The sequence below is a fragment of the Artemia franciscana genome, chromosome 19 (genome assembly GCF_032884065.1).
Source record: "Artemia franciscana chromosome 19, ASM3288406v1, whole genome shotgun sequence".
Taxonomy (NCBI): domain Eukaryota; kingdom Metazoa; phylum Arthropoda; class Branchiopoda; order Anostraca; family Artemiidae; genus Artemia; species Artemia franciscana.
The window spans coordinates 15,730,683-15,757,196 of record NC_088881.1 but is presented as its reverse complement, the minus strand read 5'-3'; the positions used below and the strand labels follow the sequence as shown (position 1 = coordinate 15,757,196).

At 36.8% G+C, this 26,514-nt stretch overlaps 1 protein-coding gene across 1 annotated transcript in view; it reads left to right on the top strand.

Moving 5' to 3' along the window:
* The window catches only part of LOC136039334 (antichymotrypsin-2-like), a 60,000-nt gene extending 34,338 nt beyond the window's left edge, over positions 1–25,662 (top strand). The window contains exons 5-8 of the mRNA XM_065722960.1: positions 1,439–1,662; positions 9,829–10,017; positions 20,829–20,961; positions 24,802–25,662. Coding sequence (XP_065579032.1) covers positions 1,439–1,662; positions 9,829–10,017; positions 20,829–20,961; positions 24,802–25,574 — 1,319 coding nt within the window. The 3' untranslated portion in view covers positions 25,575–25,662. The remainder of the gene's footprint in view (positions 1–1,438; positions 1,663–9,828; positions 10,018–20,828; positions 20,962–24,801) is intronic.
* Positions 25,663–26,514: the final 852 nt, after the last annotated feature.

Here is a 26,514-nt window from a genome sequence, read left to right as displayed (position 1 = left end):
AACAATGAAAATATAAACATGAAAAAGTTTTTTCAATTGAAAGTAAGGAGAAGCATTAAAACTTAAAAAGGAACAGAGATTATTACGCATATGAGGGGTTCTAAAAATACTTTAGCATAAAGAGCGAGGTATTTAGGAGGAGATTAACACTTCACTCTTTATGCTAAAATTTTTTAAAATAATTTCAACTATTTATTCTACGGCCTTTCTGATTCAGTGGTCATTCTTAAAGAATTGGGATACAACAAGATTTAGTGTGAAGAGCGAGGTATTAACGAGGGGACCAACCCCCTCATATATATAATCAAAAATATAAGAATATAAAAGTTTGTTACGTAAGTTAATTCTTAAGTTACGTATTTTTTTTTACTAATAAAAATGTTCGTTAAAAATAAAAGATCTAGTTGCCTTTTTAAGTAACCGAAAAATTGGAGGGAAACTAGACCTCCTTCCCCACCCCTTATTTCTCAAAATCGTCTGATCAAAACTAAGAGAAAGCCATTTAGCCAAAAAAACAATTAATATGCAAATTTCATTTCAATAATTTATGTACGGAGAGCCAAAATCAGACATGTATTAATTCAAAAACTTTCAGAAATTAAATAAAAAACAAGTTTTTTTAAATGAAAGTAAGGAGCGACATTAAAACTTAAAACGAACAGAAATTACTCCGTATATGAAAGGGGCTTTTCCTCCTCGACACCCCGCTCCTTGCGCTAAAGTTTGATTCTTTCTCGTAACTCTACTTTTTAAAACAATAAAAAACTTTAGCGTAAGGAGCGGGGTGTCGAGGAGGAAAAGCCCCTTTCATATACGGAGTAATTTCTGTTCGTTTTAAGTTTTAATGTCGCTCCTTACTTTCATTTAAAAAAACTTGTTCTTTTATTTAATAATTATAAGAGAGCAATTGAAGTAATCAAGCTCAGACAGAGAACCAGAATAATGAATATAGTTAAACCCTTGATCATCTTCAACACAGCTAAGGCGAAGTGTCGAGTAAAATTTGAGATCCACTATTCTTGGGGTCATACATATGAATCTTGTGATCTAAATGAAATCACCCCAAGGGGTAGCAGCTGAGGCCATCATCCTCAAATATTGATGCTTGTTTGGCGACAGATATGTAAATAAGAGAGGATGTCCTTTCTGACACGTCATCACGGTAATATTGGCCGGAAAATAAACTATGAATATGGCCATGTTGTATGCCTTAACTGCAAAAAAAAAGAAAACACACACAGTGGAAATATATTAACAAATAATTTATTTTTTTTATTGGGTCAAACCTCGAGAAGGCCTACCGCAAGTTGACTTGGGCCTCATTAAGTGAATCGACTCATGAGAAGTCCAATTATAGAGTTGTGCATAATCTAAAGCAATTGTACTATGATTGGAGTTAATAATTTGAACTTGGGCTCAGTTTTCCTTTCTCTTACAGATATCATGGGTCCCGATACGGAGCTATTGCTAGTAAACGCCCTTTACTTCAAAGGCAAGTGGCAATACACATTTGAAAAAGAAGATACAATCGAGGCCAATTTTACTGATTCAGCGGGAGAAATAATGAAAGTCAATATGATGAGATCAAATTTAACTATTTCAGCTGGTCATGCATGCTGTGGTGTCAAAGCAAAAGTTGCCGTTCTTCCATATAATCAAGATGTGAGTAATTTTTGTTGTTGTGATAACAGAGGGTTATGTATTGTCTACCACAAAAGTACAAGCCTCTGTGCATCTGAATCGGTTTCCTTTTAACCACATTCGCAATACCAATTAAGATACTGTGACTCTATTCTTATGATGCGGTTAGATGATCTTATTAGATTTAAGGTCACCCCCACGTAAACTCGTGCTTATTTGCAAGGTTTTACCTTACAAACACCATTCCTCCAAAAATGTTCTTCAGAAATTTATTAGGGAGAAGGGCTGGTCTGATGCTCTGAAATAGTGTTTTTTTTTTATCCTTAGATATATTGCCTCACGAATTTTTCGTAAGTCGGTAAGATTTTCGAGGGAGAGCTTTTGACTTCAATTCAATTCAATTTATTCAATTAAAAATAAAATATAACACCAATAATAATAAGGACCCTGGAAGCGAACTTGTTGAGGACCATAACCACAAAAATTGAAAATGAAGAAGAGAGAAAAAGAAGAAAAGAGAAAACATGGGTAACTAAAGCAAATTGAATAAGAATTTAGAGAGTTATAATATCAAAATTTTAGTACATTGTTATACAGCGTGCGAAAACTTGTGGATAGCTCGACACTGGAGGGTATTATATTCCATTGAAGTATAGATTTATAAATGGGGGATCGCTGGGCGGAACTAGAGACACACTTGGGGACAATGAAGGAACGGTTGGATTAACGGAGACAGGCCTTCAGAATTATTAATATTAAAATAATATAATAATTGAGGAGGAAGATTTTTATGGTAAGCGGAGTATGCAAGGTATAGATTTAATTTTTTGATGATTTGTTCAAAAGGGATAATACAAAAATCGGAGTACAAGTCCTAGGTGGGATATAGTCGGGGCAGCCGAAAAACTGCTTTGATGGCACGGTTTTGGGCAGATTTTAATTTATTGATAACTGAAGGAAAAGTATTGCCCCAAACAGATCCACAGTATGAGATATATGGGTAAATAAAAGAGTAATAAAGGGTGACAAGGATATCGGGAGGAAGAAAATAATTCGCACGATTAATCATACTTACCTGTCGCAAAATTATGGCTCTGATGTAGGACACGTGTGTTGCAAATGATAGGGAGGAGTCTATGTGGACACCAAGAAACTTGGCAACTTCAACCTGTGGGAGGAGATTGGTAGAATATTTTAGGCCAAGTGCTTGCTGAGCTTCATTTTTTTTTTGTAAGGGGTTCGAAATAATACAACCTGACTTTTCTTGATGTTAATGGTCATACAGTTAACTAGACACCACTCCTGTACTCTATTCAGAAGGGTTTGTGTAGAGGCGACGACGGATGGTAAATTAGGACCGGTGATGAAAAAGTTGCTATCGTCAGCAAAAAGTACTGGGTGCACTGATGGACGCAGGTCCGTAACCAAATCTTTAATATAAAGGAGAAAAAGTATTGGACCAAGAACAGAGCCCTGTGGGACGCCCCTTCGGACAGGTAGGGGATGTGAAGTCACCCCGCCCAGACTCACACTCTGTACTCTACCAGAGAGATAAGAGCCTAACCATGAGAAAGGAACTCCACGAATCCCTAAGTTGTTGAGTTTACTTAATAAAACACTGTGATCAACCATATCAAAGGCCTTAGAAAAGTTCAGAAATAAGCCCAATACAGTATTTTTAAGGTCAAGTTGGGAACGTATTAAATAAAAAAAACAAGTTTTTTCAACTGATAGTAAGGAGTGACATCAAAACTTAAAACGCACAGAAATTACTTCGTATATGAAAGAGGCTGCTTCCTCATCAACGCCCCGCTCTTTACGCTAAAGTTTGACTCTTTCTCTCAATTCTTCTTTCTAAAACAGTAAAAAACTTTAGCGTAAAGAGCGGGGCGTTGATGAGGAAGCAGCCTCTTTCATATACGAAGTAATTTCTGTGCGTTTTAAGTTTTGATGTCACTCCTTACTATCAGTTGAAAAAACTTGTTTTTTTTATTTAATTTCTGAACGTTTTTGAATCAATGCATGTTTTGATTTTGGCTCTTCGCAGAGGAATAATCAAAGCGAAATTTGCATATTTTTTTTTTGGCTCAATGGCCTTCTCATAATTTTGATCGGATGATTTTGAGAAAAAAAGAGCGGGGGACGAAGCCTAGTTGCCCCCCGATTTTTTGGTTAAATAAAAAGGCAACTAGAACTTTTAATTTTTTACGAATCTTTTTATTGGTAAAAGATTTACGTAACTTATAAATTAGCTTACGTAAAGAACTTTTGTATTCTCATGTTTTTATTACATATATGAGGGGATTCGCCCCATCGTCAGTACCTCGCTCTTTACACTAAAGCTTAAATTTTATCCCAATTCATTAAGAATGACCCCGTGAATCACAAAAGCCGTAGAATAAGTATTTGAAATTACCGAAAATACTTTAGCGTAAAGAGCGAGGTATTAGAAGGAGGTGAGCCCCTCATATGGGTAATAATTTCTGTTTGTTTTAAGTTTTATTGCTGTTCCTTACTTCCAGCTGAAAAAGCTTTTTCACTTTTATTTTTTAATTGTTTTTTTTTTATAATAATGCTAGTAAATCCTGCTCTCCCTTCATGGAAATTTTCTTCTCCCATTACAAATTCTCGAAGGAAAGTTCCCCCAGCATATCCCCCTCTTCTCAACCCCTCCCCCAAACCAAAAAAATCCTCTTGAAAACGCCTGTATACTTCCCAATAACCATTACTATATGTAAGCACAGGTCAAAGTTTGTAACTTGTTGCCCCTCCCACGGGGACTGTGGGGGAGTAAGTCGTCCCCAAAGACATAGTTATAAGGTTTTTGACTACGCTGAATAAAATGGCTATCTCAGAATTTTTATCCGTTGACTTTGGGAAAATAATTAGCGTGGGAGGGGGCCTAGGGGCCCTCCAATTTTTTTGGTCACTTAAAAAGGGCACTAGAACTTTTCATTTCCGTTAGAATGAGCCCTCTTGCAACATTCTAGGACAACTGGGTCGATACGATCACCCCTGGGGAAAAAAAAAAACAAAAAAACAAAAAAACAAAAAAACAAATAAACACGCATCCGTGATCTGCCTTCTGGCAAAAAATGCAAAATTCCACATTTTTGTAGATAGGAGCTCGAAACTTCTACAGTAGGGTTCTCTGATACGCTGAATCTGATGGTGTGATTTTCGTTAAGATTCTATGACTTTTAGGGGGCGTTTCCCCCTATTTTCTAAAATAACGCAAATTTTCTCAGGCTCGTAACTTTTGATGGGTAAGACTAAACTTGATGAAACTTATATATTTAAAACCAGCATTAAAATGCGATTCTTTTGATGTAGCTATTGGTATCAAAATTTCATTTTTTAGAGTTTTGGTTACTATTGAGCCGGGTCGCTCCTTACTACAGTTCGTTACCACGAACTGTTTGATAAACTGTGTGGCGTCTATTAGTGCATGAGCAGTTGAAAATTTGGAACGGAAGCCATATTGATGAGGAGAAATCAACGAATCTGAAGAATGAATCCCAAATAAAAAGGGAGAAAGACGTCGGAATATAATTCTCTCGAGCACTTTAGATATAACTGGGAGAAGTGAGATTGGACGATAATTACTTATCTCAGACGGATCGCTTTTTTTATGAATCTGGATAACAATTGCTGATTTAAATATTTCTGGGAAGACTCCATTGGTCATAGACAGGTTTGCTATGTGCACAACGGGTTCACAAACATAGGAAGATACGGTCCTAAGAAGCTTATTACTTATGCCAAAGACGTCAGGTGTACTACTATTAGAGAGACATTTGATAACTTGAAGCACCTCTTTACGATCAGTTGGAGAGAAAAACATGGATCCAGGATTCTTGCTAGGTTGTACTGACTGGGAGAAGGAACAGGAGGTAGCATTTGGAATATTAGTGAAATAATTATTAAAAGCATCCGGTACTGAACTTGGGTCAATTAATCTGCCACTTCTGTCCTTAAGGTTAAGAGGTACAGATCTTGAATTCCTTTTTTTTGAAAGAATTTCATTTATTGTGGACCAAATTTTTTGCAAGTTCCCTTTGCAATGAGAGATTTTTGAATAATAATAATTTTTTTTTGCTTCCCGGACAGGTTTGGTATATAAATTTTTGTATTTTTTATAATTAGTCAGGTCAATAACGTTACTGGTTTTGCAAGCTAACTTATATAGGTCATTTTTTTCGGTATGAAGAGATTATCAGGCTATTAGACATCCAGGGACGTATATGGGTAGTTTTTCGGTTTGATTTACGAACTGGAAAGGTTGAACTGATAAAATCACTCAGTCCCCGTGTAAAACCATTTGTGGCTGAATTAACATCCTGACAATCCAAAACCTTGGACCAGTCGAAGGATTTCAAACGATCCGTGAACCTGTTCATATTCACAGTATTATATATTCTATTATACGTAGGGGTATTAGTTCTAGAGGGCTGAGTAGCTGGTAGGGAGGGTAGCGAGAGATAGATTGGAAAGTGATCTGACAGGTCAGAAAATATTATTTTGGAGGACAGGTGGTTTCCCAGGGAAGTGGATACAAAAATGTTGTCAATTACAGTAGCTTTAGACCTCACAGGATCAACTCTAGTAGGAAAAAGGATTGTGGGAAGAAGACCACTTGAGGTGAATGTTTCAAAAAAGGTATCACAATCATTGTTATTGCTAACATTTAGTAAATTACAATTGAAGTCCCCAAAAACTATTGCCTTCTTTTGTGGTAAATTAATAAAACTAGAAAAATCATCAAACAGATTACAAAAGAAAGGGGTTGGAAATGAGGGGGGCTTATAAAATAATGAAAAAATAAAAGAATTCTCGTCAACACTTATGTCTACGATTATTGAATAAATGTATCTATTATTTATAGGTTGCGAGAATAAGGATTCACAGTCTAATAGCCTGGTGAATTTCAGACTTGACCGGATGTAAAGAGAAATGCCACCAGAGGACTTGGTTAATTTTCTTTCAATATGAATAGCTTGAAAACCAGGGAGGGAAAATTCATTCTTATCATCAATTTCTGAAAGCCACGTTTCCGTTATTCCAATTACGTCGAAAGGGCAGTAACCATTAATTAAAATTAAGTCTTTAAAATTAGCCCACTTATCCCGTATACTTCTGTATACGAATACTTCTGTATACTTCCGAGACCAAACATTAAGTTTGGTCTCTTCCATTAGCTTAGGTTTCACATTTTTCACAAAATCAAAATCAAAATTAAGTTAATTTGGTTTAACTGTGATATTCTCCGTATATATGCATCTATGGTAAAATTCATCGATTATATTTATCTTATTATAAAGGCTATGCACTGTAAATTGAGCCACTCGATGGTTTTCCATTGCAAAAAATAATTTCAGTTCCTCGTCAGTACACTTTTCTCAACATAGGATCGCAACTAATTTTTTTAAGGGTACAACTTGTGAATGAGTTATCTGCCGTTAAGGCAGAGACCATTCCCCGATTAAATATAAAAAAGGAAAATAAAATTATTCAAACGAAATGAAAATTGAGAATAGCTTCGTAGGCAGGCTTACATTACTTCCTCAAGACCTTAGACGTTGATTCCTCCTGAGCCGTTGATGGCACTCATACCATCGACGAAGAATTTTCACTTGCTCCGAACACTTGCCGCAGCGGTGGCATCTTCCAACTCCAGTACTAACGAGGTCTCAGTCGTCCTTGAATCTCGGTCGTAAGTTCGTCGTAAGGTGATTTTTTGTACGATCTCGTCTTCTTCGACCATTTGGCATCCAATCATTAGCTGTTCAAGGAAGGTGGCTTTGTTGCATACGGAGGTCGTGTTCCAACATGTCTACCTTTCCTTCCTTAGAACAATAGTAGTAACAGGCTGGCCCGTTTATTAAGAATTTCAGAATTGTTAACTTTTTTTTACCAGTATATGTTTAGAATTTATTCCCCAAGAAACGAGCTTATCCCCCCCCCTATATGTGAAGTGAACGTCTTGGTTGTGACCATGCTTTATGGTATTATTTATTATTTGGAGTTGTTTGAATTACACATTTGAAGCAAGACTTTGGTATTGTTAATTGTGTGCAACCAGGGGCAACAATTCACCCGAATTTAGGGGGGGGACTTAAGTTTTTGAAACTGGAAGAGGGAAAATTTGTTGTTTTTATTTTATTTTTTAATGAAAATACCTGAAGTGCGTCTTTCGATGAAAATAACATAAAAGGTATTTTAAAAATATCCCCCCCCCCCCTGAAAAAAATATTTGTCAAAATCTGGGCGTGAAAAGAGCACTTGCCCATCCCCTCTAATTACGGCACCGTGCCCAGCCTTAATCAGTTGTAATATTAGCAAAGAATATAGAATCAACCAAATTTTGGAGTCTATCTCATGTTTTTCTGGAAATGAAAGAAAAATAAATTTCGCAAGACTCAAATTGAAAGACCAGCATCTAATTAAATACAAATGCTTTAAGTTTTAACGAAGACGAATAAGTGGCGTGAATTCACGAAAATAAGGAGGGGCAACATGTATTTTTGTTTCTAATCTGGAGAGGGGGGAATTTTGTTGTTTATTTCAATTTTTCAGTGAAAATATCAAAACGAGGTATTTTTCAAAATGTGTAAGGTTTTGAAAAATAGGATATTTTTTTAAATATGCGCCAAAATAATATACGAGGGTACATATTCTTTAGTTTTCTTGAAAATAAGGGGAGGGGAATATATTTTTTTCATAATCTACGGGCAAAAATTTTATTGTTTTTTTTTCATTATTTCAATGAAAATGTAAAAATAGGCACTGTTCTATAAAAATACAAAAAAAAGCATTTTTGAATAAAAGTCATTTCTTAACAAAAACACCGAAAAAGAGTGTTTCCTAGAATCACTAGTTGAAGCCACTGTAATAAATTGGGAAAATCATCAAAATTAAAGTTTAACAATTTTATGACATCTTTCATTCACCTATTCTTACGGGTACCATTATATCCGCATCACCGAAACAGATGACTAGTTTTCTTGTAGCATGTCCTTCCTCTTTCATTTGTATCTACTAGTTGAACCTTTTATTTAGCTTCTGAAACAGGAAATACATCCTTACCTGTTGCAGTTTTATAGTTTCGTAATCTTAAAAACTTGTAAAACTTGTTAAATTTCGGATTCAGTGTTTGTACTAATCTACTGCTTTTATAAAATACATAAATGATAAGTCGAGTACCTTTTCATTTTGTGAGGTTAAAAAATGTGATTAAATAAAATTTGACAATACATCAGAATTGATGGCCCGATACATGCAACGAGTGAGGCTCGAGCGGAGTGACAGCTACATGCTGCGTTTTATTTTTAGGACTTACGAATTTCAACCAAGCATTTTGAGTTTGATGAAATTCGGTAATTGGACGATGTTGAATTGGTCGATTGGCACAGTCAGCGAGAGAGTCTCGAGCAGAGTGGCAGAAATATACTGTTTTTGATGTTAGAACGTGCGAATTGTAGTTTTAGTCTCATAAGCCTATAAACCAAACATTTGGAGTTTGATGAAAACCAGAAAATATTTAAAATTTTAACTACCTGGGGGATCCCTGAGGAACTATGTGGGATGGGGAGGGGGTACGTGGCTGGGTTTTGGATGGATGCGTGGTTGTTTGATCACCAGTGCTCTTGCTTATTGTCAGTATCTTTAACATGCTAAGAATATCTTGCTGGGGCAAAAGATTTAAGGGCGAGAATATCAGCAGAGTTTGCGGTGGGCTCGTTTCTGATCCCCTTTCATCTCGCCAAAGAGCTTTATGCTGATCACCACAGTTTATCCTTGGGGTGACTTTTGAAATATACTCACTGCGGAAATGTTGACCCTTCACTCCCTCAACCTGTATGTAGTTTCACGTGTTCATCCAAACTTTTTGTTTTTACTATCTCTTCCAAAAAATAGCACTTCTTGTTTTGTTAAGGTTCTGCTCCATAAATCCCCAAGCCATCATGCCACGAGTTTCAAAGGTCGCTCATAAGCAAATTTTCTTTTATCTTTTTCTTCATTTTGTTCACAGTAAGATATTTTTTATACCAATATGTATAGTGTTCCACTAGTCTTTTAAATTGCAATTTTAAGATGTTCTCCTGGATATTACTTCTGCTGGCAGCTATTTAATAGCAAACTGACTCTTCCGCTTTCGCACTTCATACATTTACCCATTTTTTTCAGGAGGTATTCAATTTAGCCATAATTGTACCAGATGATCCTCTTGGATACACTGAAGTGGAAGATGCGTTGGTTAAGGATCCAGAGACTCTCCCGAAAATTATTAATAGACTGTCAACAAAAGACATTGAGTTTGCTTTGCCAAGATTCGAAATGGAGACCGAAATTGGGCTTAAAGATGTTTTAAAAGATGTAAGTAAAAAAAAAACATACTATAATATCCAAACTTTTGTAAATCTTTCGAATTATTAGCTACAATTTTGCTTAGAACAGTGTCTTGAGAGTAAGGCTATATCCAGGGGGATAGGGAGTTTCAGCCCCAAAACCCCTCCCCCCCAAAAAAATTTCCGACCCGTAAGAACATAATAACGATTTATATAAACAACTTTTTGATGCGTTTTTTAAGTTTTTTCGTACCCCCCCTCCAAAAAAAAAATCCTGGTTACGACCCTGCTTGAGAGTTTGATGAAGCTGTAAATTGAATTATGTGAGAGAATCGTCCTTGAAAGGGATGACACCACGTTAACGATATCTTTCTGGTCCCTTAAATGGTGACTATGCCCTCTCATGGAAAGAATTACATTTTCTAACTTTTTGGTAAAGAAATGGCTGATTTTCACAAAAATCAGCTTCAGTTGTAGACATCAAATACCAAATTTGCTTGTAAATAGAATAGTTTCGTTTGATTTTACCGTTTAATTTTAATGTTCTAATGTAGTTTTTCAACAGAGTCGTTTAAATTAAACCAGGTTCAAAAGGACGGGACTAGTAGCAACCCATACCTTTAAAACCTGCTTATGCTCGTGTATGATTTGCTTTGTCTGGTCGTTCAGATCTAGCCCCTATTTTTTGTGAAGTCCTTTATGTCGTCTATTTTAGCCTTATCCCGATCCCAGGTGCTCAATTCAGTCAAAAATTGTTTACGTTGTATTTTCCTTCTCCTCAAAAGACTTTTCAAATTTCAAAGTTTGCCAATATAAAAAGACATCTGTCATGGGTTAGTGAGCAAGACGGAGGGCTGCAAACGCAAACATTATATTTGTAGCTCTGGGAGTTTCAAATTTCTCAGTAGAGAAATGGTTGGTTTTAGCAATGCTTAGCTTAAGTCGTAGATACCGAAAACTGAATTTGCATGTTGATAGAATAGTATTATTTTGTTTTATCGTTTAATAGTCTCTTTTTAATAGTCTCGGATTCCAACAGAGTCGTTTAAATAAACTAAGTTTAAAGAGACTTGTCTTGTAGCCCAGCAACTGGCCTTAAAAATTCTGTTTATGTTGGCATATGATTTATTTCTGTCCGATGATCCAGAAGTTTTGGAAAATTCAATTGAAGCCTGACAAGATAATATGAACAAACCAAAAGCAAGAGACAAAGCTATGAGGATGTATCGTCGGTCAAACTTTGACTACGAATGGAAAAGAAGGCAAGAAATTTCTAAACAGAATGGAAAAGTGATTAAAATTAAAAGAAAAGGAGCCCCACAAGGCCCTTTGAAAGCAACTGTATATATGATAATGAAAGAAAAAAAATCGATTACAATACGAGGTTAAGAGGGATGCAACTATTGAGAAGGACAAGCAAGACTTTGCTGTATACCAAGAATTCTTTTTCTTAGGACAGGAATGCATTTGAAAACTCTGGGATAGCTTATTCAAGTCGGGAGATAGGTTCTAGCCTTGGACGAAAATTATGGGCAACGTTAAAACTTCTAACGAACAGAATTAGATAAGAAATTTATTCTAAATGTGTGCCTCCAGCTCTTAACGGTTATTTTGATGTCTCGCCATCGATCAACAGAGATTGTGAGAAGGAATCAAGTATGTGGTCAAGTTGTTTCCAATCAAAGAACCAACAAGGTGTTTTTTTTTATATATGTTTTACCAAGATTGAAAATATAACATAATTAGTTGTTGGCTCCAGTGACATTGTTAAGATTATCTAGGAAAATTGTATGTTGAATGGAAGTGATATTTTGGTGAAAATACAATCTACATCATCTTCTTTGTTTGAGCTATGTAAAGAGTTAACAGTCGATTCCACTGGAGAATTGTTTAATTTTTCAACAATTAATGGAGTTGTTGCCGAAAGCTGCATTGACGATTTCAAAAGTATAGTTCACAAGGGTCTAGGAATAAGGAAGCCAATCTCTAGCGAAAACCAAAGGAAGTACCTTATTTCTTTGGGTCTTTACCAACCAAACCTGAGTGTATTTCCTGTTAATCCTTCAATATACGAAGTTGAAAACGGCGTTTTTATCCGGGGTGGTTTGAGGATTGCCAGCTCCTAGAATTCAATATCAAGAAAGATGCTGCCTTCTGCTTCCTGTGTTTCCTTTTCTCCAGTGGTCCCAGGAACGACCAATTCCAAAAGGCTTGGGTGGAAGATGGTTTGCGGCACTGGCACAAAATGTGGAGCAAAGAAAATGCAAAAGAATGTAAACTGGTAAGTCATTTCTCTTCCCGAGCCACAGAAAGCAGCTTTGTTCTATTTTTGTCACTTTGTCAATAACAACAGTCATGTGGATTTCTTAATTGATAAAAGTACTTGAGCTAAGGTTTTGCAGCAAGCAAAAGGTCAAGAGACAAATACACTTTTTGGGCGTTGCAAGGACCCTAGCGAAACAGAATATTGGCTTTAGGATAACTGAAGAACAAAACGGCAACTTCGTTCAACTTTCAACTTCAACTTTTTCTTTATTCAACTTAAGAAATACAAAAACAATATTATGCCCCAACAGAGAGCAGAGCTCGTAAGGCTGGGACAGTGCAAAAACATAGAAAAAACCTCAACATCTCATCATAATTATGATTCCAAAATTTAATACGGCAAAAGACAAACAAATAGAAAAAACTCATAAAAGAGAAGTAACAAGGATAAGTAAATAAATAAATATCGGGCAGTAGGGGCGTGGGAGGCCATCCCAGACACAGGGACGCAAAAACAAAACACACAAATAAGAAGATCAAATAGTTTAATTTTCCATCATCAATGGTGAATAATCAAAATTTTAGCAAACAATCTAGTATTTGCTTTTTTAAATTTAGCTGAGATTTTTGGGATGGATCAAACGGAATTTTATCATTCAGCTTATAATTGTTAGCAATGAAGGGTATTTGGTACCTAATCGAAAACCTTGACCTTTCAGAACTTACGAAAGGAATTCGGTACATCCCAGACCTCCGACAATCCGAACGAGGAAGTAAAATTAACAGATATTGGTCATGGAAATAATTTTTCGAATTTTGGATTTGAAAATGCCATATGGAAGTATTTAATATTCGTATATTATTTAAATTTAACAAACTTAAGAAGAGGAATAATGTTTTAGCTTCCGAAACATGTTCAAATTGTTAAACTTCTGGTGATATATGTGGCAGCTCATGATACCCTTTATAGAACATACAAATTTACCTATTTACCGACAATTAATCAGAAGAGTTCGTTGACTTTCTTTCAGCAGACGTCAGGGAGAAGATTTGCAGTAGTAGTAGTAGCAGTATCCTCGACGAAGTTTTGGATTAAAAATCTAATTCGGTGATACGATTCCCGGTGCTTTACATTCTGAATAGCTTGCAGGCGTACTCCGCAATACCAGCTCGGAAGGGATACCTAGAAAGAGACTAATAAATGTTAGCGAGGCTAACGACGAAACCGGGAATGCATGGCAAGAAGCATAATAAGAACATTGTCAAAGAGACAAATTTCACCCGACAAACTAGCTTTCCAGTCTTATGACTCTGCAAGTGCAATATCTGGTCAATTTAATGGAGCCTGACAGGAAATATCTGAACTTCTTGATTGCCGTGGGCCCTATATTTCCTGACAGGCCCACAGACTAAACAATTTTATACACCATAGCGGTAATTCATCTCTTTGGATACTTGAGCTTTTGAACATCCTTGACAAAATATACGTGTTCTTTTTCTTCATCTACAAAGCATTTTGCCTCCCTTAAAGGAAAACTTTCTTTGATTGAAAACAGCCTTAATCTCCGAAACTTATCAAGGACTCAGTAAACTGCAAGGGTTGAAACCTACCAGCAATAATTACTTGGATTGAAGCAATAGTTTCAATCCTTCACGGAACAAACAGATAAAGAATACCGATGCGAAGTCGAAGGCACAAGCTAGCGGCTTTACAAAAAGGAGTCTAAACTTCGAATTTACTGTTTGTCTCATCTTTATGAAAGAAAATCATGTACAAGATCAGGATAGCAACAGGAAAACTTGAAGAAGAGGGTATCAATATCATCGACGCCGTTGAGATACTTGGAGATGTGTAGAAACCTTTCGAAAGAATATTAGAGGATAAAATGAAGAATTTCATTGGCAGTGCAAAACTATTTGCCAGAATGAGAGAAGTCCATCCAGAGGCAGGTTTCCTCAGATATCACCTTCGGTGACTTGCCTGTCAAAACCATTTCGTTTTGAGAGCCGAGCTCAGATTCAATCCGAGATCTTAGTGTATCAGTTCTACAGACAATATTTTAGAATCCTGCTTGAAAGGCTGACTACAATTATAGGAAATAATCTCAGAGCCTGCCTTGTCAACTTCCAGCCATTTCGATCTTAACTTTTGCCCCTTTAAAAAGTTTTCAGTTGCAGATATTGAGCTAGCAGCATGTTTTTTCCAAACCAAGAAAGACCTCCAGATTCTACTGCTTTTCAAGTAGAGCTTGGAAATCTGTTTCAATTTTACCATGGCGCTATTTGGTTCGGAGAAATCATAAGTGAAGGAAATTGCCGCCAACATCAGCTTAAGAAAGCCAATCACCTTTATAAATTGGCTGCGACATTACCTTTTGCAGTTGCCGTTGCAGAAAGAACATTTAGTTAGCTCATGCTTGTTAAGAATTTTCTGAGAACTGCCGTGGTTAATTTTGACTAGATTCCTTTTTTTGTTGAAGAATGAAAAACAAAACAAAAAACTCACCAATACCATTGACCTAAACGAGATTGTCTAGCGGCGGTCCACTTTGAAAAACAGGCAATTACAAATATAGTTGTGCTTGATATATTCCGTTTTATGATAATATAAATTTTTAATATTATTATATTAAAAATTATAAAGTTTAATATTACTATATAGTTTATTACTATAATATATATATATATATATATATATATATATATATATATATATATATATATATATATATATATATATATATATATATATATATATATATATATATATATATATATATATATATATATATATATATATATATATATAGTAAGTTATTACTATATATACTCTGTCTGCTGACCACGTGCCTCTGGATATGGGGTTTCTCCCCTAACTAAACACTCCGATCAGGACGGTCGCAACCTCATGTGGCGGGTGGAGCCCAACCCGGGAATCTCAGTACCTAGGTTTAACCTAGCTCTAATCAGATTCCAGGCCTAGGGTCGGTTGGGCTAGCGACCCTCCACCCGGAAATTAAGTGCTACGAAAAGTGACAATATAGCCTCGGACCTGGATTCCCTTTTAAGATCTCGACCATCGCGCGTCAATGGACATGCTGACGACGTCAGAAAGACTGACAGACTAAACTTTATGGACCGAAGGGGGCTACGAATAGCCACCTGGAATGTCTTGACTTTGAATGCACCTGCTTCAAAGAACCTACTCTCTGAAGAACTTCGCAAGAACAAAGTGTCAATTGCAGGTCTTACAGAAACACGTCTTACCGGAAGCGGAGAGGAGCGAATAGGTAACAGTGACTCTTTGCTCTGGTCTGGAGGAAGCTCGAGAAGGAATGGTGTTGGCCTTGCACTAAATAGCCTTACAAGAAAGGCCTTACTTTTACACGAAGCTATACCTGATAGATTAATGAAGGCCCGCTTAGGACACAAGCATGGCAAGATGACTGTCATCGTATGCTATGCCCCGACCAACGATTCTGATGATGCGACTAAGGAGGATTTCTACTCTGCTTTGTCCAGATGTCTTGCAACATTACCCCCCCCCCCATGATATAACGGTTCTTCTTGGCGACTTTAATGCGACAGTGCGTGATGATATGGGTTTATGGCGTGGCACAGTTGGTCCTGTATCCCCCGACCCACTTAACGACAATGGGCTCCGCTTACTTGAACTGTGCCGATCTCACGACCTTTACATTGCAAACACCTACTTCCAACGCAAAACTATTCATCAGTACACGTGGTATAGTAATGACGGTCGTACAAAGAAGATGATTGACTACGTCATTATTTCCAAACGCTGGAGATCATTGGTGAAGAACTGCAGAACTTACAGATCAGCAGAGCTTGGAAACGCAGACCATAGACTTGTGTGCGCCGATCTTCGGCTTCGCCTCCATGCACAACGATCGAAAAGAAAACCCGTCGCTGCAGATATTGGGAAAATAAAGGAGCCATATACTCGCCAGAAGTACAGTATCGAGATATCGAATCGCTTCGAGGCCCTTGGCTCACTTAATAGTGTGGCTAACTAATGAAGCACTGCAAGTCATAGAGCAAAGACGGAAGGCAAGACTTCTTGGGGGCATAACCACATATCGGAGGCTCAATGGAGTGCGGAATAGACTCATTCACCGGGAAAGAACCTATTTCCCCCCGGGACCTCGCTGAAAATAAAACTCCCACCTTGGGTCCCGTCCTGTCCAGGAATGGTGCACTTCTCTCTGACAAAGGTTCTTGTCTTGAGCGGTGGAAGGACCACTTCTGTTCGCTCCTCAACAATACTGGTCCGTCTGCGCCTCCTAATGATAGTCCCAGCCAACCTTGCAGTCAAAGACCTGTAACAGATGTTCCTCCAGATGAGCCTTTCAGCCCCTCAGAAATTGGACATGCAATAAAAAAGACTCAAGAATAATAAAGCTGCTGGTATCTGTGGCTTAAAGTCAGAGCTGCTAAAATATGGAGGTCCTGCAATGCTCCTGTTTCTACACACCCTGTTCTCTACAATCTGGCAAACAGAGATAATTCCCGAGGATTGGTGGAAGGGTGTCATCATCCCCTTATGGAAGAGAAAAGGCTCGAGAAGCGACTGCTCCAACTACCGGGGAATAACCCTACTGTCAGTCCCTGGCAAACTGTTTTCAATGGTCCTGCTGGGTCGATGTCGGAGCATCATTCGAAAAATCCGGCGACCGGAGCAAGCTGGTTTTATGTCGGATCGTTCAACCATCGAGCAGATTTTCACGATTCGACAAATAGTAGAGAAGACCACAGAGTTCGGACAGAAGGTATTTATTGCCTTCGTTGACTTCCCTGCTGCATTTGACTCAGTCGATCGAAAAGCTCTTTGGCGGATTCTAGAGTTGACTGGCCTACCCGAGAAATATTGCAGACTTCTCAAGGCTCTGCACCATGGGACGGAGAGCTGTGTACAAGTTAATGGTCGGCGCAGCCCGTTCTTTCAAATCACGACAGGGGTGCGCCAAGGATGTGCAGTGGCCCCAGAGCTTTTCAATGTCATCATAGATTACGTTATGACAAAAACCACTTCACGTCTCAGCTTTGGGCTCAAATTCGGAGATTATACCATCACAGATATCGATTTTGCCGATGACTTGGCTATTCTGGCGGACTCCATGGAGCAGCTGCTGGAAGCGCTCCGAATTCTGCGAGAAGAGGCTGCCAAAGAAGGACTGCATATAAACTGGAACAAAACTAAAATTATGGCCACAGACCCGTCTTCTCCTGCTGTTAACTCTCCAGTTAGCCTGGACAGCACCACTAGCATCGAGGTTGCTAAAGACTTCACCTACCTGGGCTCCGTAATTTCTTCAAAAGGCTCACTTCTCCCCGAGCTGCAGGCAAGATTATCTAAAGCGTCTTCTGTCATAGGTAGACAGAATCGTCACCTCTGGCGAAAACCAAATATCAGTCGCACAACGAAACTGCGGATCTTCAACGCTCTAGTCGGCTCTGTGATGCTTTACGGAGCTGAGACATGGCAAGCATCAGCTTCAACCCTCAAGAAAATAGACGTATTTCATGCAAAGAGCCTGAGGAGGATTGAGGGCCTACGATGGTCCGACTTCGTCAGCAATGAAAAGCTTCTGCAACTCACAAAGCAGTCTTGGTCTTCGACTCAAGAAGCCGAGCGAGCCTTACGATGGTTCGGGCTTCTGCTTCGAATGCCACCACATCTACCCGCAAAGATGATCTATGACTTCGACCCTATCAAAGTTGGTTGGAAGCGACCTCGCGGCCGACCGAAGAAACGTTGGTCCGACAGCCTGTCCCAGTTCTTGGCGATGGCAACATCAGACAGGGCGAAGAGCAAATACTCGCCATGGACCGAAGTGGGTGGAGGAGGCAGACGTCACTCTCTACGCCGAGCAGTGCCCGGCAGGAGACTTAAGTCAAAGTTAAGTTACTATATATATTATTATATAGCTTAATAATAATAAATTTTTGCGGGTCATATAATGTGACCTGGAAGTCGTTTAAATGATGGGATCTCACTCCTCGCCCCTTTTATTGGTCCATCGAGCCACCCCTGGTGGGGTGGGGGTGGAACTCCTTGGGGACGACGGATGTAAAAAGGAAACACATTATCACACCACGGGATTTTCGCTTTTTTCTTTTTTTTTGTCCACTGAAATCAAAGCAGACATGTAATTGAAGGCAAATTCACCTGCAAAGTGAATATAAGCTAGAAGAAAAAGAAATAAAAGTGTGGTTTGAAGGTTATTAAATTTTGACTTGTTGAAATTTAGGCTTCTATTCTACTTTAGCCGCAAATAGTGATTTTTCGCTTTTAATTCTCCAAATCATGGTTAATTTCTCTGGCTTGCCATTGGCTAAGGAATAAACAATTGTCAAAAGACTTGTGGGCTTTTTATTAAGTGACAGTCTAATAAGTAAAACATATAAAAATAACTTTTACCAAAAAAGAAGCTTTAACCAGAATTTTTTTTCCTTGTGATAGCGCTGTTTATGAACACAAAAAACGCTTGGGTACATGGTGATTGCTTTTGCTTCAAATTCATTTTTGGTGCTATTAAAAGTACCACTTGAATTTCATATCGAGCATCGAACTTATTATTTAATAAGCAACTTTGTAAGCGGAAACATGCTTAACTAAAATCTACGGTAATAAACTCTTACTTTTTAGTTCACCTTTTGCTATGAAAATATCAGGGACCCTTGATCCTGGATATTTTCAGCCAGGCAAATTCTTGTCATCTTTAGATTTGTAAATTTTGAATCTGTCTGCCAGGAGAGGCTGGAGAAGTCTATGTCTAAAATTTAAAATTATTTTTGCAATATAAGGAAGTCATGGCTGATTGTTTAATAGAATTTCTAACACTCATATAATTTTAGAAGTGAGCCAACCTATTCCGTGTCGGTGTAATTGATAAAAATGAAGCATTTCTAAATAACAAGAAGGCTGTCACTGGTTAAGAGTCTTAAAGAAAACAACAGATCCTTGAAGAAAAAAAGCTTTCGCAACGCTAAAACTTTCTATACAGTACAGCAGAGGTGTTATTTGCTATGGGATAGGGGGGAAACTCCCCCAGGCCCCAGTTTGTCAGCTGAACTTAGTTTCTTCAAAAACATTGTTAAAACTAAGATAGGCATACATAATCCAAGCATCCACAGAAACAGATCAGTTTTCTTTAGTATACCTTTGGCTTCAGGTACTGTATGGCTCATTTTTCATTTTCACTGTCATTTTCACTTGACCTGGGAAAATAAGCTCCAAATTTGCCCCCCCCCAGATTTTGAAAAAATTTCGTCACTGCAGCACATCTGCCAGTTGGGATACCTAATTGTAATGTGTTTTTGTATATCTATTGAAAACAATAAGGCGACTTTACAATAAAGCCAATTATAAGAAAGTAAACAATATTTTTAAAGCTCAAAGAATGCGTTATATTTTAACATCAAACATTTAATATATTTTCATATATACGTCTATATTATTTCTTAAGCACCAACTGAACAATGAGAGCTACAAATAAGATGTTTGCGTTGCAGCCCTCGGTCTTGCTCGTTGACCCATGACAGATGTCTTTTTATATTGATAAAATTTGTTGTTCGGTCACGTTTTAGGCAATTTCTAGTCTAAGCATTATTTCTATCGACCTTTGCTCTACATATTAAAGTCTGCATTTCGTTTTAATCCAAGCGGTGATGAAGGTGCTATATGCGTATTCAAAATCTCAGTCGCGATGCAATATATGCGGGAAAAGGCTGCAAAAATTCGATTCGACGTTTAGAAGAGTTAAACTTTTTTAGTATATATTTTAAGAAGCCCTTGACTTCTTAGAAGCCTTGTTACATATATTTTTTGTTAATATGTTTTTTTCTCGTGATCTTAACTGGCAATTATTGCAACAGGATCTTCCTGCAATATCCTGTATCATTTCTTAGCTTAAAAATCACAACTTCATAGCATGGTTTTACGCCAGGGCACTCCTCCAAAGCTTCATAATCAGAAACCTCACCTTCACTTGCAATTTCATTTCTGCATTTTTTTTTTTTAAATCCTCCAAGATCAAAAAACTGAAACCAAAACTAAAACCCAAAATTAAATGAACCTCACTTTCATCCCTTCAAAAAGGTTTACCCAAAACTGAAAAATTTTCTTAAAGCGATGAATACTTCGCCTGAACTTGGCTCTAGTAGTAGCTAGTAGTGTTGAAGTACCTATGTGACTTCTTCTCCTAAGACAGCCACAATTCTTACCACAAACAACTTTTTTGGGAAGTAAACTTTTAGTTATTTTTCAGAAACAACTGACTCTTGTGGGCTGTTTTGTACCCAGAAGTCTTTCTGTAGGAAAGAGGTCTACTTATAGCCGGCTTATAGTCTAAATGTACAAGACTTAACTTTTTGTTTTCACTTTTGTCACTAGAGGAGAAGGGGTTAAAAACGGTATTTTCTTATATAAATTTGATGAAAATTTTTACTTTTAAAGATTAGTGGATGAAAACTCTGTTGCACTCCAACGAGAATGTGTCAACTCCCATGAAGAGATCTGCAAAAGGATAATTTTATGCTCTTTTCTTTTAGATTGGTCTAAACTCATTATTTACGAAAAGCTTGAGTAACATTGTTTACAAGAAACAAGTCAAAGTTTCTTCGGCAGTTCACAAAGCAAAGCTACAAGTAAATGAAGAAGGCACAGAGGCCGCTGCTGCTTCAGGTAAGTCTGTTACCTATGGCCATGTGATGTATTCTGCTTTGGGTAAATCTGGACCGTTCCAGAAGCCTAAAATTAACTCAGGAGCTAAGTTTAAAAATCTTTATCCCCACCTCTGGTGACATCGTACGGTAAAGGAGGACTTCACAAATTTTGGCTCCCAAAACTCCCTACCACACGACCCCTTACCTCACAACTTCTCATCCACACTACTTGTTACCCTACAACTCTTCAGCCAAGATATCATCACTCTAAAATCCCACACCCGTACATCATCTCATCCTGTGATTCCACGCTCTGCAAATTTTCACCCATTAAAATCTTAAATAATTTCTAATTTGTATCAAAACCCAAATTTTGCATTGTAAGTTTTATGAGGCTACAATTGCAAACTAAGGGTCATAAAAGAAGCATGGTATGTAGACCACAAAACTCATCCATGGTTTTCAATTTCTATAATTTGAATTCTCGGGTTTCTGAGCTTGTTGATTAAAAGTCTAATATTGAAATATAGGAGTTCAAAGTCAAAACTCAGTAAGCACCATCATAATCAATACGTATTGTTTTATATCCGCTAAAGTTAAAATCAAATTTTTTTGAAGTCATAAATTACAAATTTGAGGCTGAAATTAAAATATTAGTATTAAAGCCAAAATAATATGCATATTGGTTCGGTCGAGATTAATCGCTCCCTGGACTATTCGCCTGTATTCGGCCTTAATTTTGGAATATTTGACTGTCTAGTGTTTTTTTTTTGTGTTCAAATAGCCTCGAGAAGAAGGGCACCCAATTTCTGAACCATCTAAGCTACCTGGCTTTGCTGGGCAGTGAGAATAAGGGGGAGTTACGTGATAAGGGAATGGATGGGATGTCGGTTTGTAATTCCAAGTAAAACTTGTTTAGTTCTGATGTATAGCTTATTGTATTTTTAAAAAGGAAATCCTTAAAAAGGATTGCCAGAAAATCAGATAATGGAACAAAAATTTTAAATATTCAGCTGCTCAAAGTTGTTTTTTTTTTTCGAATGGCTTCGGGGACAATGGTATAGAATCGGTGATCAAATAGCGGGTGATCTATACAGGCAGTGATTTAGCCTAGAGAGGAACAATGCTAAATATTGTTCACATTACAACGCTAATGTTGCAATTTGGCCTCTAATTTCTGTATAGTGACTTCAAATTATCGAGTAAGTTAGTTTTTCTTAGAAATGGCTACCCTTTACTTATTGTTCAAATTTGCAAAGCATGGACATTTGAAGAAACAAAAAACATTAAGCGTGTTAAATATGATTCTAGCAAAATTATGTTCTGACAGTACTTTTTTTATGTTTTTTTTTTTTTTTTTGTATAACTTTCTATTCTGTCGATTACTGAGCAGCGTAATTGAGGGTGGAATTTTCTGAACAGAATTTCCTATTTTAATTTTTGATATAAAGAGGGCGGGGTAGAAAAAAATTCAAATGTTGGGCGAGGGAGATTTTGTTCTATTTTAAATTTCTTCATTTTTTAAAAGTCATTTTTCAATAAGTATTCAAAAAAAGTATTTTTCAAAATCTAGGAGCAGCTAACAAAAAATCTGGAAGAGAAAGCGCCCCCTCCCCTTAATTGACACTACTGCTCCCACCTTAAACTCACAGCTCGCCATAATAGAATTTAACTTTCGATTGACAAAACAGTGTGTCCCGAGGGGTAAGGGTCCTAAATTATGCAAATAGCCCATAAAACAGAGGTTTCAATGATACATCCTAATGGAAAAGTGGGTGTGCTATGCCTTGTTGAAATCAGAGTCATGAAATGATTTTCAATATGTGACCGAAAGGCCCAAAGTTATGCCCTTGGGTCCATGCCTCTCCATGTTGCCCCTCCTCAATGTCTGCAATGGCAGGCATGGAGCACCTCTTTTTATTCCTGATAGTTCGGCGTTTATTTAGGGAATGATCTTAAATCATTAAATGCTAATCATTGATAATTATAGTTTTACTTGAGTATGACTGTCAAAAATCAATACAACTAGGTTTTGTATTTAAGTGTTATTTAAGGACTTAGTATTTAATGCAACTTAGATGTCCAAAATCAGACCATATTTAGTGTACATTTTCGGTTTGAAGAAATCTTTTCTAAAGTCGGAATCGAGTGTATTACTTTTCTTGGACTAATGTTGTACAATTTTGAAATATCTAAATTACAATTTACTTTGAAATGGGGAAAAAGGCTTTCCTTGAGAAAGACTATTGTGTAGATTTGTTGGAGTTACTTACACCAAACTAAAAAAGAATTGTGTATCTAGGATCAGCATTTGAAGAAGAAACTTTTACATCATAATACGATAAAGTAAAGAATTATAAGTTATTCGTTGGTGGAATTATGCCTTTTAGCCCCCTTAGACAAACTAAATGTTATATATATATGTATATTCGGTACCTAAAAAACTATAAAAAAAAATCTCAAGGGCTTTTAAACGAAACGCTTTTTTAGGTGTCACAAAAGTACAAGTTCTTATTAATGTGGAGCTCTTTATCCATTTACGCACTGTTGAGCCGGTTTCTTCGTTAGTTTTCTTTCAGCTTAGCGTGAGACAGGACAAAGACAACAGACAGAATAGATGGGGAGTATATAATTTGGGCTATTTATTTGCTCATTAGGGAATGAGGGTAGAGTATTTGGACACTGTGAAGCTACAAAACCATTCTTACTTCATAATATGCAGAATAACTGTACCTAACACATTTTGAACGCAGACCCGTTATTCTTTACCCCCCCTTCTTATATGCAAATATTACAGCCCAAATTTGTTTCTAAAGTATTATATATTCATCATATTTTGTGACATTTCATTAGGATTAATGCATTTCATTCAATACAGATTGCAAACTCAATGAAAACTTGCTCTACTTAGCTTCTGTATACATAGGTGCTAGAACAGACAAGTATCGTTTTTTTTTTTTTTGTTTTTTTTTTAAGGCTTGTATTTACATCCAAGACTATATTAATTATATTAATAATGTCATTTATTAATGACATCTGATAAGCTTCTCACTATTAACTATGGGGTATTGCAGGCTCAAAAAACTTGAACTAAGTCTTCAAATATAGTACGTGCGGAAAAGCATTTTCGTAAAATTTAGGGCTTCAGCAGCGCCATCTATTTGAAAATGATGCTGGAAATAATGGTAGAATAAAAAGGTTGTTTCTTACAGTGTTTCAAAAATAGTCACTTTCGAATAGTAAGTTCCTTTTTTGCAAAAAAAGACATTGGTTTCTTTGGAAGGTTTCCTCTTTGTAAACATAACGATCAAAGAAATGAAAATAATTAAGCGAGTTAAAACTATACTGTCATAAAAGTTTGTACCAAAAATCTTTTTCCATTTTTGAGGATGTTATTCTATTTTGTATAAAATCAGGAAAATTTCTTATGCCAACGAAATGCAGAAAAGTAAGATTCTTTTAGTGCATATATTTGATGTACCTCTAACTTCGAAACAGCAGACTGTTAATACAAGTTTTTGTATAAAAAAAAAAAAAAAATCCACGAGCTAAAGGAAAGTTTCTTTAATGTTCGTGAGTGAAATTCCCTAAAAATTTGAAATGTTGTTGTAGAAAACAGTTGACTGATTTTTGTTGTGAAATTCTAAATAATCATATATATATATATAATATATATATTATTGAAATCAAAGCTTGGAAATTATTTCATTGGAGAAATAACTCAAGCTCTCTTTGCCTTCTTCTTTGTGTTATCAATTTTCCTTATATGTTTTGAATATTTTCTTTTTGTTAGCTAATTTTGTTCGTTAATACATCAAATAAGATACTTCCGTTTTATGTTAATCAAATTTTTTTCCAGCCTTTGTGGTAACTCCATTAATGGCAGATTTCGACAAGACAAGGGAAATCATTGCAGATCACACTTTCATTTTTGTTTTGTGGGATTCATCCAACGATATACCACTTTTCATGGGTCGAGTATCAAACCCAACCCCATCATCTTCAGCTGCAGCTCGCGGAGAAACAGAAGAAGCTGCTAAAGCTGTAGAAGAAGATAAAGAAACAAAACGAGTAAAACGTCAACTATTAAGTTCGAAATTGTCACGCAGAATTTCATCACTTTCGTCTGCTGCTCGAGCTACAACTCATTCTTCAGTAGAAAATGTGGACACTCGGAAAGTCACTGGTCCTGCTAATTGGTGGAAGCCAACTCCCGATCCTTCTGTACTAATAGATATCCCTGCTCCACAAGCCTTAGAGCAATCAGCATTTGCAGGTCCAGCCGAGTCTGTTAAAGACGGGGGAGCCATCCCACAATTTGCCAAATGGCCTCAAAAACCTCAAGGTCCTCAAGGACTTGAATCAGTGTCAAATAATCAAGGCTTTTCGCAAGGGCAATTTCCTATATTTAACCAGCCATTAAACTTTTTCCAGAATCGATGGCCACAAAGACCTTTTTTTGTTGGACCTACAGGTAATTTTAGACCTAATGGCCAGTTTGGCCAAGGTTTAATCAATTTCCAAGGACTTGCTGTGAGAGTACCAGAGAATATTTCAGACCTTCAAAGAGAGACAGTTCCTGTGATTGTACAAAAGCCAGATGAAATGGAGGCAACTGGGAAGAAAAACTAAATTTGATTCGTGTTATAAAATGTACAAAACGTGAATGAACGTTTCTTTATTTGTTACTGGAGTAAAATTAATTTTAAAAAGTAAGAAAGGAACTGACGAGATTTAAAACTAAGAATTATTCTACAGTTTAAGATGTTCACAGCAGAAATTTGTACCTCGCGTGTATTGGAAAATACCCGTGACATGTACTTTCTCCTTGATTTCCCGTCAAAATTAAAAAAGCGACACGAAATTTGCCATAAAATTACGATAGAGATTTGAACAGGGTCTTACTCAAATATAAAAATATTTCTTTTTCAAAAATATGAAGTTCTGATGCAAAGTTGTGTCGATAAATTTTGTTACCGCAAACGGTATTGACGAAAATTATGGTTTTATAACTTCATCTGTTACGATCTATGCATTTTAAGATATATCGAATGCGCATGGGAACACTGACATAACACTCAGGAGGAATAACGAATGTTGAAAATAATAGTGCATTGAAAAGAGATAACTTAAAAAAGAAAATAAGAAAAAGTGAAGAAAAATATTTTTATCGGTTTTTACGGTTCAAATGGGCACTGGTCCTCCCCTCCTTAAACTCAAATCTACTCTTTTTCACTCTATGAATTTTATTTTGGTTTCAATATACCTTAAATTTTGCCTTGAGGGAAAAGACAGGTGCCTGAATTTTTTTTGATCTCCTTGGGCTCTGGCCTGACTAAGTCATTTAATGGTCAAAGATTTAATTTGAAATTTTGAAGTGATTCTCATTAGCACTCATATTGATAAATTTGTACCTTATTCTGATATGAGAATGAGTAAAATTGGAGGTGAAGGGCATAACCTGAGTATTATCTACCTTGTATGGACTCCGGAAATTTTCCAGCTATTTGTATGGACGCAATTGCATGTTTAGCGAAATTAGCAAAATTTTGCTAGAAAGATTGCAAAATTT